The sequence below is a fragment of the Panthera uncia genome, assembly GCF_023721935.1.
Source record: "Panthera uncia isolate 11264 chromosome B3 unlocalized genomic scaffold, Puncia_PCG_1.0 HiC_scaffold_1, whole genome shotgun sequence".
Classification (NCBI taxonomy): Eukaryota; Metazoa; Chordata; class Mammalia; order Carnivora; family Felidae; genus Panthera; species Panthera uncia.
Window position 1 is genome coordinate 43,601,798 of NW_026057582.1, and position 27,215 is coordinate 43,629,012.

Below are 27,215 nucleotides of genomic sequence, written 5' to 3' on the forward strand. Positions count from 1 at the left end.
TGGGTTTCAGTAGAACCCCGGGATTCATCTTACATATGTCACCCAGTGCTCATCCCTAAAAATGCCCTCCTTAATAATGCCCATCTCCCATTCAGCCCACCACCCCCGCCCCCACCTCCCTTCCAGCAACCCTCATGTGTTCTGGAACCCTAATGTGTTCTCTGTATTTAAGAGCCCCTTATGGGGCCTCCTTCTCTGTTTTTGTCTTATTTTTCCTTCCCTTCCCTTCCCTTATGTTCAAAGCTTCACATCCTTTGCTGCTAACACGGAGACCTCTGCCCTTTGGAGGCCAAGGCAGCCCTTGGCAGGTACTGGAGGAAATCTCCAGATTTGCAGGCCAAGCGGCTTCTCAGCTGTAGGCGGAGTGCGGTGATTGCACCCAGGCGAGGGCCCCTTCCCTGCGGTCTCCTCGCACGCTCCCCTCTCTCCCTTTCTTCTAGTGACCGGTGGGCAGGCGGCTGAGTTCGGGTGCCCTCCCTGGCTCTTCACATGGCTCCCACTGTCTGCAGCGGCTTGGACCGGGTGGAGACGGAGGCCCAGGGGAGGGACCTGAGGGGCCCCTGCCCAGCCCCTTCACGCCCCGACCCCCAGCTCGGCCCCGCCTCGCCATTTGCGCCCGCGGGGCTGATAAATGGCCTGTGCGCCACGCCACGCGCGCTCAGTCGGGCTCAGCTGCAGCTCAACTCGCCTGGGCGCTTCCCCCTTCCCGCCTCTCAGCTCTCCTAACGGTGGGGCCTCCACCCATGGAGGAGGAGCAGACGTACCTGGAGCTCTACCTGGACCAGTGCACCGCTCAGGTGAGCCCGGAAGCTGCCGCCACTGTCCCAGAGGACAAAGCGCGTCCCCGCCGGGTTGCTGAGCGCCCAGTCCCCAGCCCAGAGGGTTTTGCCTTAATGAAGGCTTAATGAAGAACTCCTAGCGACCGTAAGAGGTGGGCTTGATTGTCCTCCTCTTTATGTTGAAAAATAGAAGCTTCCAGAGGGGGAATAACTTGCCACGGTTGCCAACCAGAAGTGGAACCTGGCATAGTGTGACTCCAGAGCCATGGTTCGATGGCCCCATCACGGTTATAAAGACGCAGATGCGGAGAGTTTGCTTCTGTGTCTCCAGTAGCGACCTCTGGTTCCAAACTGTCTCTGCTTTGCTAGGACAAACGTAGCGGGAAGCGTTGATAGTACACTTTCAAGGGGGTAGCAGCCTTGGATGCTAAGAACAGGCCTCAAAAAAACAGCCTCGAGGTGGCTAGGGGTGGAGTTGGTGGTCAGCAGTGTGGGGTGGGGGACAGACAAGGGTGGCCAAACTTGAATTGGAAACACCTGTGACTTCTTTCAGTTCGAAGTTAAGTTTTTGGTTTTTTTTTTTTTTTTTTTTTTTATGGAAGGCATCTAGGTTTTTAAATTTAAAAAAAAATGTTTATTTCTGAGACAGAGCCTGAGTGGGGGAGGGGCAGAGAGAGAGAGGGAGACACAGAATCAGAAGCAGGCTCCAGGCTCTGAGCTGTCAGCACAGAGCCCGACTCTGGGCTTGAACTCAAGAGCCGTGAGATCATGACCTGAGCCGAAGTTGGTTGCTTAACCGACTGAGCCACCCAGGCGCCCCTAATTTTTTTTTATTGAAGAAAAGAGAGCAAGGAATCTTCAAAAAGAAAGGCAAAAGGGCAACTTTCGGGGGCAGGGGGATTTTTAAAAAGAAGACAATTAGCACTGAGGTAGAAGTAGTGAAGCCTCAGCGTTTCACATAGCAAATGAAAGCCCACGCTAGAAAGAGGAGTTGATGGTTCTGCAAAGACAGTGTAACAAAACATTTCTTCTGATGCAAGGCCAAAGATGCCGTGAATATGCTGTAAGTACATCCTCTAAAGTGTGTTCCTAGGGTAAACTTGAAAGGAGGCTGTCAAGCTTCCATTGCCATAAAACATCCTCCTTGGATATCCTGTTGGCATTGCCTCAGGAAGCTGGGTTGCCTGGGTGAGAGCTTCCTCCCAGCTAAAATGCCTTGAGGGAAGAAGGAGGGGAGGGAGACCCCAGAGTGTTGCAGACAGTAGTGCTTTGGTGTAAACTGGCTGATGAGATAGATCCTTTCCAGCTAGTAAAGGAGAGGCCAATAAAACAATGGGGAGGAATCCAGGCCATTGTCCCCACCTCACTTTTCTTAAAGTCCACCTGTGGGTGAGGGTAAATGGGGAGAATTACATAATTCAAAATGAAACATAGTGCAAAATCTTATTTCAAGAGAATGACTGCATTCTTCTAAACAAGTGTTTTCTTTGAACAATTAGCCACCCCTGCCATCTGCTGGACTTAGAGTAACAGAACAATTCAGTAGGATCTAACCAGTTTGTTAGCTCGAGGTAGCTTTGTCACCAAGAAGATCCAACATGAGACGTTCATGAGTGTTCATTCATTATAAGTCTGATCTTCTAACGGATGAGGTTATCCTGCAAGCAGTGCTCAAAGTCTAGAATGTAGGTCTGCAACTTGGGCGAAGCAGGTGGCAATGTATGTATCAAGGTAATCTATTCTTTTCCATAAAAAAGCCCATGAATTTTACATTAGCTGTTTCCTTCAGTTGCACACCTCATTCCCTCAGTTGATATTAATAGAGGTTGAACAGCCTTCCCTGGGCTGGAAATACAATACATTGATTTAAACTATTCTTGTCATTTAAATTTCAATAACTGTTTTCCTATTGTAAATTCATGAAACTAGAACATTTACTCATCTCTCCTTTGACTAGAAGGAATAACCTTAGGTCTTCAGTGGAGTATTGATTAGCACTCACTACTCCATCTTAAACTTTGTTCACTTTTCTCTTTGAAATAGGAATTTAAAACTCTAAAAAATACCTAAATTAACTAAAGTTTATAATCAACTTACGGCATACAGTAAATCTATTCAAAGTACATACAAGTTTTAAAAATTATTTTGTCCATTGAGGCATTTTATTTGCCCGTATATATTACATCTCTAGAAAAAGAATCCCAGGACTTTCCCTCCTGTGTGTTTTCGTCTGTCTTCTTCATGGTCCATGATGCCAGCTGAGGTTGTCAGTACAGTGAAACCAAGCTCTTTTCTACAAGCTGGTGGGATGGGAGGAGGTCATTCTGCCATTTTTCTAGATCTGTGAGTTGTCAAATCTGGGGCTGATCTCTCCACCCTTGTTTAACCTGCCTGTGAGGTTCACAACAATTTTCCCAGCTCTGGGATCATCAATGATTTCAAATTCGCCGATGTAACCATACTTCATCATCAAAGTTAGGAACTGGTTGAGGACTTTGGAACATGGCCTAATAAGGACCTGGTGTTTGCCTCTCCTCTTTTCAACATTGTTCATGCTCTTGAGAGTTTCTGCTAGGACATTCATGCACACCATTATGGAGGCACAGAAAGAGGACTCAGAGTACACACAATTTAGAGTATGATTGCTGTTTCCTTTATTATAAAATTACAGTGGTAACTTCCTACGGATCTAATGTAGGAAAAATATTTTATGAAAAATGCTGTCTCTGCATTTTAAGATCTACTTTCCTGTTTCTGTTAAGTGTGCTATAACTCTGTAATATAACTTAGTGATACCTTATGGAAGGAGGCTTGGAATGACTAGAAGCTATCTTGGATTGCTTTGCATCTTGAACATGCTGCCTGCTAGCTGTAGTGGTATCCTTTTGGTGTGACGTGCTATTCTGTTTCTTGCATTTTGTTTTGGAAATGGCCTAGGATGATCTTGCTGCACCTAGGTCACCGCTGCTCAGCCCAGTCGTACCTGATGATGGGTACATACCTAATACATCCAATTCAGAGACTGTGTTTAATGCACATCTTCAAGAAGTCAAAGGAGCATCTGGCCATTTCTCATCTGTGGATCTTAGCTTCCTACCAGATGAACTTACCCAAGAAAGTAAAGACCAGAGTGTTATTAGAAGCAAGCAGGACATCGAAGAAAATGGTAAAACTCAAAGTCAGCAAAGTAGGTTGTCATTACCCAGAGAACAGGACATTGGTCTGGGGTTAATCAGTGACAGCACTTTGTCAAAGTCCCATTCACAAGCATACCCTGGTGATGCTGACTCAGACCAGCCCTCTCCTGAGAAACCAAACTCCACGCCTCTGATGTCCATAACTCCCATGACACCAGTGACCCCTGTTTCAGAATGTTCTGGAATTGTGCCTCAACTACAGTAAGTTGTTTGTGTGTGTGTATGTGTATGTGTGTGTTTAATGGGTGAGCTCCTGGTTATACCGTTTATGTTCTTGAATGTGAGGACAACTAATTTCAGAATAATAGTGTGGGGAAGAGAATTTTAGATTTAATTATTCTTTTTTAAAATATTTTTTTAATTTATTTTTGAGAGAGGGAGAGACAGACAGAGTGTGAGCAGGGGAGGGGCAGAGAGAAAGGGAGACACAGAATCCGAAGGAGGCTGAGCTGTCAGCACAGAGCCCCATGCGGGGTTCAAACTCACAAACCGTGAGATCATGACCTGAGCCAAAGTCGGGCACTCAACTGACTGAGCCACCCAAGTGCCTTATTATTCTTTTATCAGTTTTTAATGGATTGTGTCTTTAGACAGTTTGATTATCTGTTAAATGAAGTACCAATTCTTGATCTCCTAAGAGAGGGTTAAGAGTTAGTATATACATTCTTAAGGATTATATTGTTTATACTAGAGCACTGTAATTGCTGAGAATTGTGGTTGGGGTAGGATAAACACAAAGAATATAAGATGTAAAATTGGATTCAACTTGCAAATTGATTTAGGATTATGCTTGCTATTTTGAGACATGGTTTTGAAAAAGATTTAAAGCTTGCTTTTATTCAGCTAGTCACGGCATTACAGAAAAAACTATTTTAGTACTTCACTTTGGAATTTTTACATTTTACTAGAGTTCTTCATGATATGATGTATTTCACATTGAGAATAATTCTAGGAAGTTGCTAATAGATACTTATGAGATGAGGAAGTTAATACATTTTAATTTTTTTACTTCTTGTGTCTGATGTAATTTTCTTTTTTTTTCCATTTTTTTTTTAACGTTTATTTACTTTTGAGACAGAGAGAGACAGAGCATGAATGGGGGAGGGTCAGAGAGAGAGGGAGACACAGAATCTGAAACAGGCTCCAGGCTCTGAGCTGTCAGCACAGAGCCCGACTCGGGGCTCGAACTCATGGACCGCAAGATCATGACCTGAGCCGAAGTCGGACGCTTAGCTGACTGAGCCACCCAACCGCCCCTCTGATGTAATTTTCTAAGTTGACTTCTTTCTTCAGGAATATAGTTTCCACTGTAAACCTGGCCTGTAAATTGGATCTGAAGAAAATAGCTTTGCATGCAAAAAATGCAGAGTATAACCCAAAGGTAAGATTTCTCGGTATTTCATTCAACAGTTAGCTTCTGTTTAGATTTACTTCAGTGCTTGCTTTGGCAGTGCATATACTAGATTTACTTCATATGATCATGTTGTTGACTCATTCCTTTGGTATTGTTTTTTTATTAAAAAATTTTTTTTCAATTACATTTATTTATTTTTGAGAGACAGCATGAACGGGGGAGGGGCAGAGAGAGAGGGAGACACTGAATCCAAAGCAGGCTCCAGGCTCTGAGCTGTCTGCACAGAGCCTGACACGGGACTCGAACCCATGAACTGTGAGATCATGACCTGAACCGAAGTCGGACACGTAACCTACTGAGCCACCCAGGAGCCCCGTTTTGTTATTGTTTTTAAAACAGGAAAAAAATTGTTAGTGCAGAACTGTTGACAACTCAAGGGATTAATTGCCTCATTGTCTGTTTTGAAGTTATAAAAAATAACCTCATTCCCTGTGCTGAGTAAAGCAGTGGTTGAGCGGTTCCTAAAAGTTAAGAATTTTTCCCTTGTCATTCAAACAGATTTTTCAGTATGACCACTTTGAGCCTGCAAGGATGCTAACTTTCTTAAAATGCCATCATATTTCTGGAAATAGTTTTTTCTAAATGTTGTTCCACCTACCTGACACGTACTTTTCCTATTACAATTTCTCTTGTTTGAGAAAGCTGAATTGTTTAAAGTGTGAAGTTCAAGCTTCTACTTACTCCAGTAAGAGTCAGGGATTTCTTTTCCCTCAAAGTTTAATAAAGTCTACTCTTTGTTGTGTCCTGCCAAGGCGAGGCATCCAATTTTTAATGGCCTATCAACCTAAGAAGTAGGTTTGTTCATTCAGTCAACATTTAGTAATTTGCTGGTCTCTGTACTTATGAGTACAGAGTAAGATCTGGTGCCTACTGGGGAGAAGTTCACCATCCTGGGTGGTGGAGGATTTATGGCGTATCTAACGCCGTACAGAAGTTCCTACATAGAAGGCCGTACAGAGTTCCTACAGAGGAACCCAGCGGACCTTGTGAGCATCAGCTATGTCTGGATTAAGTTGTTTTTACTGTTTTGGTAGTGTTCTTGCTGACATCTGAGTTTAAATGTACTTCAATACTACCCAGATATTTCCTTTTCCCCTTTCATGTAGGGGGCTATGATGAGCACAGAAACACAATGATAAGCTAGGATTCGTACGGCTGCATCCATGATTGACCACACTATTAAGTCAGCATATTTAAGCATATTTTATTGCCCATCATGCTCAGTGCTCCCTCATTTTATTTTTGTGTATAGGATCTATCCAAACTTGGACTTGATAGCCAGAGAAATTCTGGCTTGGCACTTGAGCTATCTTAAGATAGCTCACCTTAAGGTGAGGGCATCACCTTAAATGTTGGAAAACATTCACAAGATTCAATCGGCTCTGTGTGGTGCTGACTCGGGGTTCTTTCACTCTCTGTCAACACTTCAAATCTGAAATTTCTAGTCCCACCTTGGTTCTGTGGAGGAGCTCTGACCCAGGGAACCTGCAGTCTTGCATACTACCCACCCCGGTTTCCTTCCCGGCTTAATGGGGGAAGATGAGAGCAGGAGAAGGGAGTGCGTGTGTAGGACCAGAAGGAGGAGCAGGTCTTTGGTGACATGTCAGTGTGGCAGCCCTCCCTTGCATCAGTACCACCTGAAGGGCTTGCCCATGCTGCTCATGTGGGGGAACCGCACTTCGAGAACTACTATGGTAGGCAAGAACTTGACAAATATATATATTATATACTAGTGGCTACTAGTATAGAGTCTTGGCAAGCCTGTAACATACCTCATACTTCTCCCCCTCCCCAAATATTCTTTGAAAGAAGAAGGAAGTATTTCAAGGTAAAAAAACACAGCATCCAATTAGTCATGGTTTTAAATCTCAACCTTACCATTCCCTGTGTAATGCTGGAAGCTGAATAACCACTTAGTTTCCCTGTGCACTAAATGGTGATAATCATGGACTCAGTTGAGATCTAGCATGAGGATAAAGGTGACAAAACTTTCAAACCTCTTAGCATTGGGCTTGAAATATAACAGGCATTCAAATTTTAGCTCTATTGTTATTATTCTTACCTGTTTTTTCTAAGTACATTTTAGAATCATGATTGTTTTTGTTAGCATTAGCGCGGGGAGAATAGACCCAGACATTTTTTCCCTTTCCCATCCAAAATCAGTTTATTCAAGACCGATTTCATGTCCGGCTCAGCTTTTCAATTGGAATAGTGTTATATCCTGGCAGAGGCTAATTGTTCTTTTGACTTTTGTGTATAGAGGTTTGCTGCTGTCATAATGAGGATCCGAGAGCCCAGGACCACAGCCCTCATATTTAGCTCTGGGAAAATGGTCTGCACGGGAGCCAAAAGGTATGCGGAACCACCTTCACTGTTATCAGACAAATAGTTCCGTATGTAAAACAAGGAAGGATAGTATTCATGTTCTAAACACATAGTAGGAACAAAATACTTTGCTAAAGAGTTAAGTTCATGAAATGCCACGTAATACTGACTTAGGTGTCATTTTGCAGTTCCCCTGTTAAAACTGAAGGGACTTAGCTAGGCTGCTAGAACTTGTTCTTAAGGTGCATTTAAAAACTATAGTGGGGTGCCTGAGTGGGTCAGTTGGTTGGGCAACCGACTTCAGCTCAGGTCACGACCTCACAGTTTGTGAGTTCGAGCCCCGCGTCAGGCTCTGTGCTGACAGCTCAGCCTGGAGCCTGCTTTGGATTCTGTGTCTCTCTCTACCCCTCCCCTGCTTACACTCTGGGTCTCTCTGTCTCTCAATAATAAATAAATGTTTAAAAAAAATTAAAAAAAAACTATCGTGGTGACAAAGCCTGTTATAAGCCTGGGGAAGTAGTTATTGTATATTTTCCTCATTGCATATAAATGGAAAGAACTTTTTAAAGGAGGTAAATTAGGCACTTCTTGACCATTAGCTTGAGCATTAGCTCAGGAGGCAACTCTTAAAAGGCTTGTTTTTTTCTTGGATCTCCTGCAGAGGCAGCCCTGTACTGATATAGATCCTTTCATCATGAAACTGTGGTAGGAGCTGCTTTTCCCTCTAAGTGTTAGAAGATGAGTAGTAAATTGTCCACCTGAAAGGTTGTATGAATTTCTCCTCACTCTAGAGATGCATCAAGTATTCATTTTCTTCAAACAACACTGGGTGTTAATATTTTTTATATTTGTGTTTTTTATGTTATTTATATTAAATTTTATTATAATTGTTATTAAATATATATTTATATATGTTTATATTATATATAATATATATATAATATATAAACTAGTACAGTTGACACAATGTTACATTAGTTTCAGGTGATTCAGCAAGTTTATACCTAATGCTATGTTCACCATACCATGTTACCATCTGTTCCCATACAATGCTGTTACAAGGCCATTGATTATATTCCTTATACTGTGCCTTTAATTCCTCTGGCTTATTCATTCCATAACTGGGAGGCTGTGTCTCCCACTTCCCTTCACTCATTTTTCCCATCCCTCAAACCCCCTCCCCTCGGGCAACCATTGGTTTGTGCTCTGTGTTTCTAGGTCTGCCTCTGCTTTTTATTAATTTTTTTAAGATTCCACACATAAATGAAATCACATGGTATTTGTCTTTGTCATATGGTATTTATTTCACTTAGCATAATACCCTCTAGGACCATCCATGATCTCTCAAATGGCATGATCTCATCCTTTGTTATGGTTGCATAATCTGTTGATTTGTATACCACATCTTCCTTATCTCTCTATCAATGGACACTTCGGTTGCTTCCATATCTTGACTATTGTAAATAATACTGCAGTAAACATGGGGGTACATTTATCTTTTCAAATTAGTGTTTTTGTTTTCTTTGGGTAAATACCCAATAGTGGAATTATTGGATCGTATGGAATTTCTATTTTTAATTTTTTGAGGACCCTCTATTCTGTTTTCCACAATGGCTGCACCAGTTTACATTCTCACCAACAGCGCACAAGGGTTCTTTTTCCTCCACATCCTCACCAACACTTGTTATTTCTTGTCCTTTTAATTTTAGCCATTCCAACAGGTGTAAGGTGATGTTTCATTGTGGCTTTGCTGTGTTATTTCCCTGATGATGGGTGATGTTGAGTATCTTTTCGTGTGTCAATTGGTCATCTGTGTGTCGTCTTTGGGAAAATGTCTGTTCAGGTCCTCTGCCCATTTTTTAAACAGATTTTTTATATATTTTTTTGGTGTTGAGTTGTAGAAGTTCTTTATATATTTTGGATATTAACCCCTTATCAGATATATCATTTGCAAATATCTTCTTTTATTCAGTAGACTGCCTTTTGGGTTGTTGATGGTTTCCTTATTGTGCAAAAGTTTTTAAAAATTTTTTTAAACATTTATTTATTATTGAGAGACAGAGAGAGACAGACCATGAGCAGGGGAGGGGCAGAGAGAGAGGGAGACACAGAATACGAAGCAGGCTCTGGGCTCTGAACTATCGGCACAGAGCCTGATGTGGGGCTCAAACTCACGAACCATGAGATCATGACCCAAGCCAAAGTCGGATGCCCAACCGACTGAGCTACCCAGGCGCCCCTGTGCAAAAGTTTTTACTTTGTAGTCCCAATGGTTTCTTTTTGCTTTTGTTTCCCTTTAGGAGACTGATCTAGAAAAATGCTGCTATGGCTGATGTCAGAGAAATTACTGCCTGTGTTCTCTTCTATATTTTTTATGGTTTCAGGTCTTGAATTTAGATCTTTAATCAATTTGAGTTTATTTTTGTGTAGGGTGTTAAAAAGTGGTCCAGTTTCTTTTTCTTTTCTTTTTTTTCCTTTCATGTAGCTATCCAGTTTTCCCAGCATTATTTATTGAAGAAACTTTATTTTCCCTGTTGTATACTCTTGCCTCCTATAATCTATGACTCCTTGTCATAGATTAATTGGCCATGTATTTGTGGGTTTATTTCTAGGCTCTTTGTCCATTGATCTAAATGTCTGTTTTTTGTGCTGTTTTTGTGTTTTGATTACTACATATTTGTAGTTTATCTTCAAATCTGAAATTGTGATGCCTCTAGCTTTGTTTTTTTTTGTTTTTCTCAAGATTGCTTTGGCTATTTGGGGTCTTTTGTGGTTCCATACAAATTTCAATAGTATTCTAGTTTTGTGAAAAATGTTGGTATTCTGATAGGGATTGCATTGAATCTATAAATTGCTTTGGGTAACAGGGACATTTTAACAATATTCTTTCAATCAATGAGCATGGAATTTTTATCCATTGGTTTGTGTCATCTTCAGTTTCTTTCATCGGTGTTTATAGTTTTCAGAGTACAGGTCTTTCACCTCTTTGGTTAAGTTTATTCCTAGGTATTTTATTCTTTTTGGTGCAGTTTTAGGTAGAGTTGTTTTCTTAATTTCTCCTTCTACTTTTTTTTTTTATTAGTGTACAGATACACTACCAATTTCTTGGTGTTAATTTTGTATCCTGCTACTTTACTGAATTCATTGATTACTTCTAGTAGTTGTTTGGTGGATATTTATATATATAGTATCATGTCATCTGCACATGATGACAGTTTGGCTTCTTTACTAGTATGAATACCTCTTATTTCTTGTCTGATTGCTTTGTTTAGGACTTTCAGTATTATGTTGAATAAAAGTGGTAAGAATGGACATCCTTGGCTTGTTCCTGATCTTCGTGGGAAAGCTCTCAGTTTTTCACCACTGAGTGTGATGTTAGCTGTGGGTTTTTCATATATGGCCTTTATTAGGTTGAGGTATGGTCCCCTAATCCCACTTCGTTGAGAGTGTTTTTTATCAAAAATGGATGTTGAATTTCGTCACTGGTTTTTTTCAGCATCTGTTGAGATGATCATGTGATTTTTATCCTTCATTTTGTTGATGTCATGTGTCACGTTGATTGATTTGTGAATGTTGAATGCTTCTTACGTCCCCAGAATTAATCCCATTTGATCATCATGCATGATCTGATTAATGCACTGTTATATATGGTATGCTAATATTTTGTTGAGGATTTTTGTATCTATGTGACAAATCTATTCTTAATCCATATTTTCCCCTACCTGTTTTTACCTGTTCTTTATATGTATCTGGGTAAATTTCTGGGCTGTCTCTTCTGTTGATCCATGTATTCTTGGACCTAGAAGTCTCCCATTAAAAAAAATTTTTTTTTAATCTTTATTTATTTTTGGGAGAGAGAGTGTGAGTGGGGGAGGAACAGCAGGAGGGAGACTCAGAATCCAAAGCAATCTCCAGGCTCTGAGCTGTCAGCACAGAGCCCAACACAGGGCTCGAGCCCATGAATTGTGAATTCATGACCTGAGCCAAAGTTGGACACTTAACCAACTGAGCCAGCCAGGCACTCCCATAAATCTCCCCTTTTTAGGTCCTTATTGGACAACTCTGCAAGGTATCTGCAAGGATGTTCATTTCAGCATTGTTTAAAATGGGGGGGGGGGGGAGACAAATACCTGATAATCTTTGATTAGATCATTAAATTGTATTTAGCTATTAAAACATACACATTTTGAGTTGGAAGAATGTCACATTGTGTTACGCTGTAGGGGAACAGGAAACTAAATTGTAAGTTTATTATCCAACTTTCACTTTAAAGTATGCTTATATTACACACACTTTCATGAGTATCTTTCCCTATCTGAATTTATTTGGTTGCCAAAATCTAATGGTGAAAATTCAGATAGTGAGTTCAGATGAGATACTTCTTCCCCAAATCTATTTGGTTCTTGAGTCTTGAACAGAGATTTGTGAAATTTTGGTTAGTCTAAGAGCTATCAGAATTATCTCCAAAAATTTATCCAAACCTCTTCTCTTTAGTCGTAATTATTGGAGTTTGCTAGTGAAGGTTACCTGTATTTGCACAGGGAAAGTACACAAACATCAAATTTAATCAGTGGTTATCACTGACAATTTAATCAGTGTCACTACGACTGGTTCTTAGTCTATTTTCTAATGTTTGTACAAGAACATGTATGTAGACTTTAACCATAAGTTGTTTGGGAATTTCTATGTCCTATTGACAGCTGATTTCCAACAAAACTACAGGGCTCCCCAAACTCTTAAATTTTGACCTTATAAACATCAGCACTATGGGAAACATCAGCAATACAGCCAGTTAGGCAAATGTATGTTTTCAAAATTGAGACTGTATTTATTTCCTTGCTAACTTGGAGACACGGCCTTGGCAGGGACATCTCAGGAGGTAGAAGTGGGGGAGGAGAAGAAATGTGGAGTGAAATATGTGATGTAATTAATACACTTAAGAGGGGCAGTGTTGTGAAGGCTCTAGATAGGAAAGAGAATGGAGTGCTTCCTTTGGTCCAAATGTTCAATCTGGCTCTTCCAGGTGCTTCTGATTTTCAACATAAAGATGAGGGTGGAGTTCACATGGTTCACCCACCAGGTTTCCATTCTGTTTGACAACCCCTGCTGAGACTCCTTGTTTTGTTTTGCCAATGACCAATGAAAAGCACGTAATGAAAAATAAAGCCTCACTTCTCAAGACTTGACACTCTCTGACCTGGATTTCAGGCTGGAGCAGGACAAACACTTAGAAGAATATGGCCACAAAGTGGAATAAATTTCTTCCTTTCTCATATGGGGTGTGAGTTGAGTGATAATTCTGTGAGAAAGCCTGAGCAAAATTTGTTAGGTTTTGAGGTATTTTTGTGCTAAAAAAAAAAAAACAAAAACAAACAAATTATATATAATTTGTCTCATAAAGAACCTGGTCCTGATCTCTTGTCTTTGCTACCCAATTGGCATACCTCTTACTTCATGTTGATTTTTTTTTTCTTTTTGTATGCATGTATCCGAATTTTTGTTGCTGTTTTTCCCATCTACAGGACACAAACTTTTAGACCAGATGGATGGTTCTCAAACTTGACTGAGCATTAGAATCTGGAGGGCTTGTTAAAACATAGACTGCTGGGCCCCAACCCCAGAGTGCTTGAGGCTGGGACCTGAGGCTTTGCATTTCTAACAAGGTGCTGATTCTGCTACAGGTCTGAGGACACACTCTGAAACCAGTGAAATAGTTAATTTTATCTTCTAGCATTTAAAACAATTAGAAGAGAAAAATAGGGGCACCTGGGTGGCTCAATTGGTTAAGTGTCCCACTTCAGTTCAGGTCATGATCTCGAAGTCCCTGGGTTCAAGCCCTGCAATGGGCTCTGTGTTCACCGCTCAGAGCCTGGAGCCTGCTTCAGATTCTGTGTCTCCCTCTGTCTGTGCTCCTCCCCTGCTCATGCTCTGTCTGTCTGTCTCTCTCTCTCTCTCTCTCTCTCCCTCAAAAATAAATAAAGATTTAAAAAATAATTAAAAAGAGAGAAATACCCTATATGTGTAAGATGACAAATGAAGATGGAAATGTGTTTCTGAATTTGGTTTTTACTGGGTGCTAGGGACAAAAGTAGGGGAGGTTGGTCCTTGTCCTCAGCATCTATAGGTGTGTAGTATACATTGAAAGACCAACATAGTACAGATGCTAAAGATACAATCAGGGAAGTGTGTGAACACAGCCCAAGCAGTAGAGGGGACATGGTGATTAAGACCTCTTTAAATACATTTGCCCCTCCCCAGTGAAGAGCAGTCTCGACTTGCTGCGAGGAAGTATGCTCGTGTGGTGCAGAAGCTTGGGTTCCCGGCCAGATTCCTCGATTTTAAAATACAGAACATGGTTGGAAGCTGTGATGTGAGATTTCCCATCAGGCTGGAAGGTTTGGTGTTAACCCATCAGCAGTTCAGTAGGTATGACGGTTATAAAACTTTCTGAGTTTCCCGAGGTATTGAAGTTGTATTACAGGCAGGCTGCTTACATAGTGTATCTTTCAGAGAAAGTGTTGTGCTTTTTTTGTTGTTGTTTTGTTTTTTTTAAGACTGTAGGTAAAAGGATTAAGATGCTGTGCTTAAGTCTTTACTGGTTACTGTATGTGTTCAATCTTCTGAAATAGTGGGTCTCAAAATTAAATTGCATAGTAATCACCTGGACAGCTTATTAAAGCACTTTCCTGGGGCGCCTGGGTGGCTCAGTCGGTTGAGCGTCCGACTTCAGCCCAGGTCATGATCTCGCGGTCCGTGGGTTCGAGCCCCGCATCGGGCTCTGTGCTGACGGCTTGGAGCCCGGAGCCTGTTTCGGATTCTGTGTCTCCATCTCTCTCTCTGACCCTCTCCTGTTCATGCTCTGTCTCTCTCTCTCTCAAAAATAAATAAAAAAAAAAAAAAAAAACAACACTTTCCTGCCTAGGCTGCATCATCATTGATTTTTGCCTGAATCTGCAGTTCCAACAGGCTCACAGGTGATGTCAGTACTGCTTGCCAGAGGCTTGAGACTCCCTAGTGTGCAGATTTCTGAACAGGCACACCCAGCTTGGCAGGGGTGGTGGCAATGGCTGGGAAAGAAGCAGTATGAGATGGGTAGGCAGGATGGAAGGGGCTGATGACTGGCAGGGGAGAAAGGGTCAGAGAGAAGATGGAAAAAGAATGGCCTAGCACATTCTATGAAGGCAGTCCTACCTAGTTTTTGTCCTATTGAGTTTGAGGGGGTTTTACATGTGTGTAGCTATGGCTCCCACCCTACAATTTGTTCGTTAGTGGAGTCCTGGGAGTATCTCTAGCCTGCTTCTTCAAATGTAACTTCCCAGCTCAACAGCAAATGTACCAGGTCTGCTTTCCTCACTTGCATTGGTGCTTCTCCCAGCCTGTTCAGGCCCTCGGCAGTGATGGAGGCTGACTGGTCAACACCAAAAAGCCCCCTGCCCTGGGGCATACATACCTGGCCAAAGCCCTGTGAGCTGCTTAGAATCACAGATGCTTCGCCTTCGAGTGATCATTCGCATTTACAGAGTGAATAGGGATCCTATAGCTGTGCTGTCTCTGACATTTGTTAGCTTTCTTTTTCAGACATGGTCTGAACAGCTGTTAAAAATTGCTTTGTTTTTTCCTAGTTTTTCAAAAATCTCAGTTCATTCTGAGATTTAGCTTTTAGGATATTCTTCAGGCTATGTTGATTTCCCCTTGACTGTATTTTCCTTTTTCCTCTGCATTAATTTTTTTCAACATATGCTTATTGGATACCTATGATGTTACCATTGAGTTCAACTGTGAAGCACCCCATGCAGGAAACACTGCCTTTTTAGGTGCCTTTCTCATTCTTCAATCTTGGGAAGGGTTGTAGATTAATAGCGAAGCTTTGTTTTTAAGAATCTCTTAACACATGAGGCATCTTTTCTTCCAGATTCTCAACCATGGGCCTTTGGTTTGTCTCTCAACCAACTTTTTCTGATGAAAGATCTCTGCCTGGATTCTATGTCTGTATTAGACTTACCACTCTGCTTTCTGGCCATTTAGGCCTCTAAAATGATGTGTACAATTTCTCCCAAATTTCACTTTATTTCTTTTTCACCAACATTGTCGTCTTTGTAGGTCAGATTTATTTATTTTTTTTTTTAATTTTTTTTTAACGTTTATTTATTTTTGAGACAGAGAGAGACAGAGCATGAACAGAGGAGGAGCAGAGAGAGAGGGAGACACAGAATCTGAAACAGGCTCCAGGCTCTGAGCGGTCAGCACAGAGCCCGACGCAGGGCTCGAACTCACGGACCGTGAGATCATGACCTGAGCCGAAGTCGGACGCTTAACCAACTGAGCCACCCAGGCGCCCCTGTAGGTCAGATTTAAGTCTAGGGTAGGAGTACCCCTTGTCACTACTTGTGCTTTCTGAAAGATAAAATTGCCAGTAGGGGAAGATGAGAACTCCTCCTATGCACTGATTTCAGCCACTTGGAGTGGGTCCATTACTTGTTCTGTCTTCCTTCCAAAGCAATTTTAGGATCTCATCCATCTTTTTTTTTTTTTTTTTTTTTTTTAACGTAGCCAGAAAGCCTGCATTATATTCCCACTACTATCTATTTCTAGTCTTATCCTTGTCTCCTCCAAAAGTTTGCCACTTGGGCTCCACCCTTAGGATATGGATTATAGCTCCAATGTGTGGACTGAGGGCATTGAGGCATGAAAACACTTCTTTTTCAACAGGTTTGTATCTTTAAAATGAGAACTCTCTTTAATTGTCTGCAACCCTGTCAGGGAACCATGGCATATACCAGTCATAATTATTAGGTGAAGTTTGCCCATGTTAAAACCTCGAGTTCTTTTCATTCTCCTGGATCTACAAATTTGTGTATCAGCATCTGATACCATAAGTATCCCCTAGTTACTGGGCACCTCCTCTGTCAACATTTCTATGCCATAGTTGTTTCCAGTTTTCTCTGAACATTGTTCTCCCTTCCTTTACTTTCTAAATCAAAGATATCGTGATAACAAATACTAAGTGACTAATATCTAGGAGGCTACCGTGTAGCATATGCTATGGTGATCATGACAGTCATTACAGCCATGGTCCCTTGCCCTCATGGAGCTCACTGTCTTAAAGGGAAGACAGAGAAGCTAAAGTTAATATGGTAACTATGAGGGTGAACACCCCTTGGAGTGCTATGGTACCATTAAGCAGGATATTTCACAGGGTGGGGGGAATGTGGAGGTCAAAGTTCTTATGGGAGGTAACACTGAAGCCAACACTTGAATGATGAGTTGAAGTTGGGTTGGCTAAGAGATTGGCAAGCGTTAGTTATTCTTTACCCTCATAAAATTCTGTCTCTAACCAAGTCTCTTTTCTTTTCCCCTGGCCTTAACCTTCCTTTGAAATGAGGCAGAGAATAAATAAAATGAAGTAGATATCTTACTGGAAGTTCCTTATGCTGGTATCTTAAAACTATGGTTCTGAAAGCCAATTGCAGTTTGCCGTCATTTTTATACTGAGACTTTGGTTTTCTTGTTTCCTTTCTAGAATGCTAAGATTCTGTTGGAAGGGAAAATGGAAACATTTCTTCTGTGCCCCTAGCTTTCACTTTCTTGGCTAGAACTTCATAGCTCCCATACAAGTTTTCCAGGGTTCCCGCCAGTATCGTTGTCTCCCCAGGGTTGAGAAGTGGTAAGTGAATAAAGTCTTAACAGGCTCTCTGCACGAAGAGTGATGTCCTAGGAAGACAAGTCCACCCATAGCAGCCTCCATACACTTCAGCAAATGGTCTCACCACTGCAGTGCATCTTTCTAGTACCAATAAGAGATTTCACATCTGCTGTTGTAGGAGACTTACTCATTGCAGAATGGAATGGAGTTTTTCTCTGTGGTCTGGATTTACCCTTTAAATGCAAAGATTTATGTGTATTGTGTTTCATTTGTCAAATTTCTTCTTTTTCTTATATCTGGTCTTCATTAGTTGTTGCTTTTATTTCCTCAGCCTCCTCTTAACTTTTGACTTCTTTTTTGAAGTCTCTTCAAGACTTTTCTAGGAGTCTCTACTTCTCTCTGCCGGAGCCTGGAGAAGCAGTTCTTAGCCCTATCATCCTTCTACATTTGGTAGCAAATACAACTGAGTTACCATTTATAGGAACAGATCCTAAAGTTTTTAAAGTTTTTCTTTTTTTTTTTTTTTTAAAGTAATCTCTGCACCCAACGTGGGGTTTGTACTCACGACCCTGAGATCAAGAGTCCCATGCCCTTCCAACCCAGCCAGCCAGGTGCCCCACAAATCCTAAATTTTTAACACTTGGGACAGTTTAGTTTTCTTTACAGCACCTTTCCAGAGACAAATGATAGTGGTCTAGAGAATTTTTTAGGTTCTATCTGCTAAAATTGTTAGCTTTAGCCGTTTATAAATGTGTATAAAATGTGCTCATTATTGAGAAACTTGGAAAACTTAGAAAACACATTTATGTATTTTTATTGATAGGTTTTTTTTGGAAAGATGGAAAACATTTAACCAAGAAGATTTTAATACATTAAATTTGGTGCCCTAAGTTATCTTAATTTCTAATAGCTTAGGATGATCTGCACTTTGAAAAAATCTTAGGACCAAAGATGAGTTTTGTTCTTGACTCTACCGTAAGAAATTGCCTACGGCACTCCAGAGTACTTCTATTAAGATGGCCAATGGGGCGCCTGGGTGGCTCAGTCTGTTGGGCGTCCAACCTCAGCTCAGGTCATGATCTCACAGGCCGTGAGTTCGAGCCCCGCATCGGGCTCTGTGCTGACAGCTCAGAGCCTGGAGCCTGCTTCAGATTCTGTGTCTCCCTCTATCTCTGCCCCTCCCTTGCTCATACTCTGTCTCTGTCTCAAAAATAAATACAAACATTAAAAAAAAAAAAGGCCAAAAGTTCTTGGTAAAATAGCTTCAATATTCTGGGTCTTGAATATTATGGGAAAGTGGTTGAATAGTACTATTTTTAACTTTTCCCTTTTATATCTTAACAGTTATGAACCTGAACTTTTTCCTGGCCTTATTTATAGAATGGTAAAACCACGAATTGTGTTGCTTATCTTTGTATCTGGAAAAGTTGTGTTGACAGGTGAGTTCTAAGATTATTTTCTGACTTTCCTAAAATTCAGTAGCTGTGTGTATGCTTTGCTTTTCCTCTTAAATAGCTTTGTTCACCATTATAAAGCCCTGCTATTGTAGAACACCTGGAGGAAAAAAATGAAAAGTAGAAATGATTATAACATCACCCATTGGTCTCAATATCCAAAATGATATAACTTTTTTTCATGTTTTTATTTTCTTTTTATATGTATATTTATCTTAACATCCTTAACATCCTCTTAGAATACTTTTAAGAGTTGCACAGTATTCTTTTTTTTTTTTTTTTAATGTTTAGTTTTGAGAGAGAGAGAATGACAGGGTGTGAACAGGGGAGGGGCAAAGAGAGAGGGAGACACAGAACCTGAAGCAGATTCCAGGCTCTGAGCTGTCAGCACAGAGCCCAATGCAGGGATTGAACTTGTGAACCGCAAGATCATGGCCTGAGCTGAAGTCAGTGGCTTAACCAACTGAGCCACCCAGGTGTTCCTCGGCTACAAATGTTCTAACAGAGGGGTCATCAAACCTTTTTCTGTAAGGGGCCAAATACTAAATATTTTAAGCTTTGTGGCCCATAGGGTCTCTGTTGCAACAACTGAACTCTGCCATTATAGTATGAAAGTAGCTATAGGCATTACCTAAAGGAAAGGGCTCTGAAATGTGAATTTAATATAATTCATATAATTTACATGTGTCATGTAATATTTTTCTTCATTTGATTTTTTTTCCCCCCAATCATTTAGGCCATTGAATTTAAAACCATTTTTAGCTCACACACTATACAAAAACAGGACTAGATTTGGCCAACAGCCTGTTTCCTACTTCTGTTCTCACACTTTATCATATCAAACTTATTTTCCATTGCCAAGCATTTAAATGTTCTTTCTTTGTTTGCTGCTTATAATGGCACAGACTTTGGCTATTTTTATGTGTGGAGAATTATATTGTTAGTGTGGATGCTCAGAAATGGAACTTTTGTTTAAGGATATGACTACTCTTAAGGTTCTGAATACAAATTATCAAATTGTTTTTTAAAGGGATACACAATATAGTTCTCCCATATTCTATGTTCTTAACAGCAATGATTTAAGTATCAACCCTCAGTAATATTCAAAACAAAAATGGCATAAAAAAACTTTTACTTTATAAGTGAAAATGATCTCATTGCTTTAACTACATTGGCAATCAGAAACAAATTGATGACTTTTCTAAGATAGTCAAGAAATAGCATTTTGTCTTTTGTAGACATTGTGTACATGACTTAATCTTTTTTGTCTAGTGTTTTATTATTTTTTCCCTAAGGATTTGTATGAGTTTGCCATAACATTAAAAGTAATTACTCTTTGTTTTATGCTTATGGCTTTTTCCAGTTGACTTATTTTTACATAAACAAGGGTTTTTTAAACTCTTGAGGTAAATGGTTGAGATTCTTTCCATACCATTCTACTGAAGTTTGCTACTCTTGTCTAATTTTGTCTTACTTTTTACATATTTTACTTTTCTGTTCCAAGATGAATGCCAAATTTATACAGCAGGGGCCAAAGTAATTAGGACCCACCCTCACATAGCCAGCCAGCCATCTTACCACTGCATATTACTCTACTTATTCTTAATTTGTGATCATTCCATTTGACCTTTATATATGGGTCTGTTCTCTAGTCTTGCCTTTGCTCCAGAATTCTGTGATAATCCTATTGTATATATTACTATTGTGGTATAAATGTGCCTTAATTTTAGTGGTCTTTATTTCTGCTAGGGTCAATTTCCCCTCTCAGTTTGCTTCTTAGCTCCTCTTGAATATTTAGTCTTCCAAATAAGCTTTAGAATTTTTACAAAATCTTGTCCCATCTAAAAAAATTTGAGATTTTTGCATTACCTGAATTAATTTGGGGAAAAATGATGAAGTCCTCACTCAGCATCCCAAAACATGGAATTTCTGTTCTTAAGTCTTCTTTTAGAACTCTCAGTAAAGTTTTATAGTTTGTTTTACTGTAACAACTAATGTGTCTTCAAAGTGAGGAAAGCCTGTTTGGAATTCAAGAACGTTTTGAATACAGCAAAGCTATAATTTCTCAGATGCTGCCAATTTAGAGTCTAAAATAATGAAGACCTCCTAGTGACTGAAGTTTACTTCTGTATATCCTAAAGGAAAGGGGGAAAGTCTGCCAAGTAAATTGAATAGTATAAATACTGGAGCAAACATATGCCGTACTATATATGCCCTACATATGCCCTACATATAGAGGGGACAAACTTTTCAAGACCTTTGGAAGATACTTTCATGTACATGCTTATATAATTATTAATCAGTCTTATTAACAGTGCCAATTGACAAGTACTATAATAGGCTAAATCTTTATTAGGAGTACACAAAAACAAATCTCTTTAAATATCTTTCATTAAAACCAGCTTGGGGTGCCTGGGTGGCTCAGTCGGTTAAGCGTCCAACTTCAGCTCAGGTCACGATCTCGCGGTCCGTGGGTTTGAGCCCCGCGTTGGGCTCTGGGCTGATGGCTTAGAGCCTGGAGCCTGCTTCCAATTCTGTGTCTCCCTCTCTCTCTCTGCCCCTCCCCCGTTCATGCTCTGTCTCTCTCTGTCTCAAAAATAAATAAACGTTAAAAAAAATTAAAAAAAAAAATAAAACCAGCTTTCCTACTTACCCCAATTAAAACAAACAAAACTTGTAGGTACACATTTGCTACAAGTTTCTTTTTTTTTTTTTTTTCCAACGTTTTTTATTTATTGTTGGGACAGAGAGAGACAGAGCATGAACGGGGGAGGGGCAGAGAGAGAGGGAGACACAGAATCGGAAACAGGCTCCAGGCTCCGAGCCATCAGCCCAGAGCCTGACGCGGGGCTCGAACTCACGGACCGCGAGATCGTGACCTGACTGAAGTCGGACGCTTAACCGACTGCGCCACCCAGGCGCCCCTTGCTACAAGTTTCAAATCACACAAATAAACAATTGTCCACACGTTATACTGAAGACCATGCAATACACTTCCCTTAAAATTTGTTACACATTCAGCATGTAGAACAAACAAAGCTAAATTTCTCCATTCTTGCAAGATGTAGATCATCACTTTTGTGAAGGGGAGCGGGGAGGATGAGATGTATTAACTGAAGTGCCCACCACCTTCAGGTACTCGCTTTGTCCCTCAGCTCTTTGGATGTCTGTGCAAACACCTGTGGTTTTGGGGGGTACCTTCTCCCTTTTCCTTCTTGTCAGATGAAGGAAAGAGAAATACTTTTAGTGGTGAGAGGCAGCAGGTGTGGTGGCTAAGAGGCTGGGCTCTGGAAACCAATGGTCTAATTCAAGCCCAGGCTTTACCATTTATTGGCTGTATGACCTTGGGTGAGTTTAAGTTCTCCACCTTGATTTCCACATATGTAAAGGCCGGTGGCCATAGAAAATACCTGCTAAATGCGAGGAGGCAGAAAAGCAGTGCCTGGTGTATGGTAAATGTGGTATAAATGTTAGCTGTTATTCCCTTGGTGAAAGCCCAGTCTCATTTTTTCCCCTAGCATTGAAAGATTGGAATTTTGCTGTGATGCCTTGCCCTGATGATAGGAATATGAAGTCTAAAGAGGCTTTGGTCTATGGTCTAAAATGCCTCACATGTATCTCTTTCCCTCTAGCATAATGGACTTCTTAAGAAGCTGGGTTTTTGTTATGTAGGGTCACTCTCAATCAAGCAATTCTTGGAAATGAGGAGGTCAGAGGGCAACATAGAAATGGCAAGACTTATTAGTGAGTAGGCCAGAGAGATAACAAGATCCCTGTCAGTGGTTACCAGGAATCCCCCAACAATAGCAAGTTAGTATGTACTGTAAAATGTGTACTTTGAAGGGTTGAATGCTATTTTTAACAAATTGTAAGACTTTCCCTGATGTAGGAATAGAATTGGAAAATCTAAGTAGTATTGGAAATTGATATTTGGGCTGGCCAAGGGGTAGGAATGAACTTTTAAACCTCATTACAGATGGTAGATATTTCATAAAGTTCAGGTGACTACCAGCTACACATACTGGACGGGAAAGCAAATATAATACCCTCCCCCCACTGCCTCACCCATGGCCGGAATCGGCCCTGGGGAAAGGAGACAGACAAATTATGTGCCACTGGCTCTTACAGAACCAGATGATAAACTATGTGTACTTGGACAAGCCAGCCATCCCAATGTCCCTAACCCTGAAGCACATTCTCCTAGGACCGTAAAAATAGCTTAGATTTTATAAAATGATATGGTTTGCAGAGGACTTCTTACAACATTCACTCATGTCATGCTTTCAGCTGCCCTCTGAGAAGGCTGTTGTCCTTATTTTACAGATAAGGAAATGGAAACTCCGAGGTTAAACAATTTGCCTGTGATTTCAAATCTAGTTAATGGTAAAGCTGGTATTTGGGCTCATATAGTTTGATTTCAATGCCAGTCCTTTCTTCATTATGACAGCCACAGAATTTCCTCCTCCATCACCCTGGTCAGGAACGGTGTTTATCCCCAAAAGTGGTGGTCATTTTCTCCTGCAGGAAAAGACGGAGAGGCCAGGCACCTAATTGGAGCCTGGTGTTTTAAATTGGGATGTCTGATAATAGATTAATAGGACTAGAGGACCAATTTGGGTTCCCATAAAGTTGTGATACCAATATTTCAGCGACGAAATATTTGACTAGATTGACCAAATCCCCTCATTGAAATACCCAGTTACAACTGCTGGCAAAGTTTATTTGGTGACTTTTAGATGGGACACTGGATACGTGAGGTCTTCACCCATAGCTGTTATTCATGATTCAGGGGAACTTCAGCTTCTTGGGCCTCATTTTCCACATAGGAAATGAAAGAAATTGTATTAGCTAATTTCCACAAAGCTCTTTTGTGTCTACTGATGTTATTCTATCATATAAAATAATGATCACTGTCAATGTCTGTTCCCTCCTGGGCAACCGGTGTGTTTTGCTCTTCAGGGGATGCCAGAATGCTAAACTTGTTGGGGCTTGAAAATCCTCTTAGGTATGATTTTTTTTTTTTTAATTTACATCCCAATTAGTTAGCATATAGTGCAACAATGATTTCAGGAGTAGATTCCTTAGTGCCCCTTATCCATTTAGCCCATCCCCCCTCCCACAACCCCTCCAGCAACCCTGTTTGTTCTCCATATTTAAGAGTCTCTTATCTTTTGTCCCTCTCTTGTTTTAATATTGTTTTTGTTTCCCTTCCTTATGTTCATCTGTTCTGTATCTTAAAGTACTCATATGAGTGAAGTCATATGATTTTTGTCTTTCTCTGACTAATTTCACTTAGCATAATACCCTCCAGTTCCATCCACGTAGTTGCAAATGGCAGATTTCATTCTTTTTGATTGCCGAGTAATACTCTATTGTATATATATACCACACTTTCTTTATCCATTCATCCATCAACGGACATTTGGGCTCTTTCCATACTTTGGCTATTGTTGATAGGGCTGCTATAAATATTGGGGTGCATGTGTCCTTTCAACACAGCATACCTGTATCCCTTGGGTAAATACCTAGTAGTGCAATTGCTGGGCCCTAGGGTAGTTCTATTTTTAGTTTTTTGAGGAACCTCCATACTGTTTTCCAGAGTGGTTGCACCAGCTTGCATTCCCATAGGTATGATTTTTAAGCGTTATGAAAAACTGAAGTACATAGTTATCTTGAATGTCGGACGTAGATCCTCCATTTCTCAAATATAAAAAGAACCTTGATTTTGGTGGGTGGGGATGGAGGCTGAATGGGTGGGTGAGTGGGTGTTTGCTGTATCTACTATACTTTACTGTCTCCTGTTAAGAAAGCTTTCACATTCAAATGTACCTAAAAGGGGGAAAAAGTCCATCAAATCAGAGGCAGAATTTTTCTTTTTTAATAAATGTTTCCCCAACTCACTGTTTGGTTTCTACAAAACAACCACTTTAGAAATGAAAATCTTAGTGCTGTAACAAAAATCTGAGGCTTAAGGGATTTTTCCTGCCCCAAAGGTACAGAGTTTTTGTTACCCATGTCAGTAGTTTCCCCTCGTCCCCTTCCTTCTCCCCACCCCACGTCTTTGAGAGTGGAGACTCACATGCAGTAAACTCCTTGGAATAAGTAACTTTTTGTCCTTGTCTCTCAAAAAAAAATTTTTTTTAAGCTTATAAGGACTTCATCTTTGATTCTTTAACATTTTTTAAAATTTTGAGGTGAAATTCACATAATATAAACTTAACCACTTTAAAGTGAATAATTCAGTGACATTTAGTATAGTCACAATTTGTGCAACCCCGCCTCTATCGAGTGCCAAAACATTTCCATTACTCCAAAATAAAATCCCATATGCTTAAGCAGTTTGCTCTCCATTCCTCCCTCCCTTTAGCCCTTGGCAACCTCTGTGGAATTACCTACTCTGGATATTTTGTATAAATGGAATCATACAGTATGTTACCCTTTGTGCCTGGCTTCTTTCACTTAGCATAATGTTTGTTCCTCCCTACTCCCCCTCCCCCCGAGACAGGCGGGGGACAAAGGCTAGAGAGAGAAGGAAGAGGGAAAGAGAGAGAATCCCAAGCAGGCTCCAAGCTGTCAGTGCAAAGCCTGACACCGTGCTCAATCTCACAAAATGAGACCATGGCATGAGCCGAAACCAAGAGTCAGACACTTAACCAACTGAGCCACCGAGGCACCCCTGGCATAATGTTTTTGAGGTTCATCCACACTGCAGAATATATCACAACCTCATTCCTTTTTGTGGCTAAATAATCCATTGTTGGGGGCGCCTGGGTGGCTCCGTTGGTTGAGTGTCCCACTTCGGCTCAGGTCATGATCTCACAGTCTGTGGGTTCGAGCCCCGCATCGGGCTCTGTGCTGACAGGTCAGAGCCTGGAGCCTGCTTCAGATTCTGTGTCTCCTTTTCTCTCGGTCCTCTCCCACTCATGCTCTGTCTCTGTCTCTGTCTCTCTCTCAAAAATAAACATTAAAAAAATATTCCATTGTATGTGTATATTACAACATGTTTATCCATTCTTCTACTGATGGACACTTGGGTTGTTTCCACTTTTTGGCTATTGGGAATAATGCTGCAAGGAATCCATGTGTGCATGCATATTGTTGGAGTATCTATTTTCAGTCTGGGGACAAATACCCAGGAGTAGAATTGCTGGGTCATCTGGTCATTCTTAACATTTTTGAGGAACTGCCAAACTCTTTTCTACAGTGGCTGAATCATTTTACATTCTCCAGGAAGAGTCTTTATCAGCGTAAGCTATTTTCCAGTTCTCTTCATGCTAATAAGAGAATTAACTTGCTTCCTGCCAATGACAGCAGATAATAGTTTCCCAATTAGCTGAGAGCTCCATGTGAACATAAGTACTACCAGTCTAGAACCCTTAATACAATGTGCCTGAATAGCTTTGAAGGTGGAAGCAGTTGGTGGCAGTGAGTGGTGGTGAGAGATAGATGAGCAGGGCCTGACTGCTGTCTCTCAAGGGTAGGGACCTTGTCTAACTCATGTTTTTATCCATTTTAATCCCTAGGACAGTTACAATTAAACATCCTTGAAACTGCAGACTCTAAGGAGTGACAGTGGCACAGTTTTCCTCCTCTAATAATCTCTCCTTATACAATGAAATGTAAAATTTTTGATGCAGTTTGTCTCACTCTGTTAGGCAATATTAGGGAATCAAGGTGTCAACTAGACATGAGGGGATCCAAGGAAGTCCCTTGTGCTGGCAGCTAAGTGCCCACAGGTGCTGACAAAAGTCATGTTCTCTGGTCATGTTCATGGCATGCTGAGAGATAACATTCCATATTTCATACTCTGTGAGACTAAAGATGAACTGATACACCCACACAGCAAAGTACTAGAAAGCTCTGCTCTAGGGTATGTGTTCATGGGAATGTGGCTGTCCTCACCAAATTCTTTTGTATTTACCAAAATGTCACTTCTCAGGTAAACCTAAAGAGATATCTTCATATTAAAGGTAATTGGAAGTGACAGATGAAATTTTATTCTTAAAACAATTTTGGTATTTTTATATTAAATATTATATAAACTTGGATTTCTTTATAGGTGCCAAAGAACGTTCTGAGATCTATGAAGCATTTGAAAACATCTATCCTATTCTAAAGGGTTTTAAAAAAGCCTGAGTACGTCATTCAACCATTCAGCATCTCATAATATATTGGTTTGAGAATGTGCATAAGCCCAGCACACAAACACACACATTTTGACTTTATTTGTTAAAGGATGATTCTATATGAGTATTCATGCCTAAAAACTAAAGAAACTTCTTTTTCAAAATGACACCCATATTACTTTGAAAATTGAACAAGTAAACTTTTCAGAATTTGAGAGATTTATGGCCTTGCTAGAATGATAATCATTGTTTAATCATCAAAATGTAATGTTCTGCT

At 40.5% G+C, this 27,215-nt stretch overlaps 1 protein-coding gene and 1 pseudogene across 1 annotated transcript; one reads left to right on the top strand and one right to left on the bottom strand.

Annotated features, from left to right (window-relative positions):
- The first annotated feature begins 489 nt into the window (after positions 1–489).
- Positions 490–26,948, top strand: TBPL2 (TATA-box binding protein like 2). Its single transcript, XM_049612724.1, is given in 8 exon segments — positions 490–642; positions 645–797; positions 3,717–4,177; positions 5,270–5,357; positions 7,651–7,742; positions 13,974–14,141; positions 18,703–18,797; positions 26,872–26,948. Coding segments are annotated over 8 exon segments (1,287 nt in total).
- Positions 2,956–3,390, bottom strand: LOC125909478 (40S ribosomal protein S15a-like; annotated as a pseudogene).
- Positions 26,949–27,215: the final 267 nt, after the last annotated feature.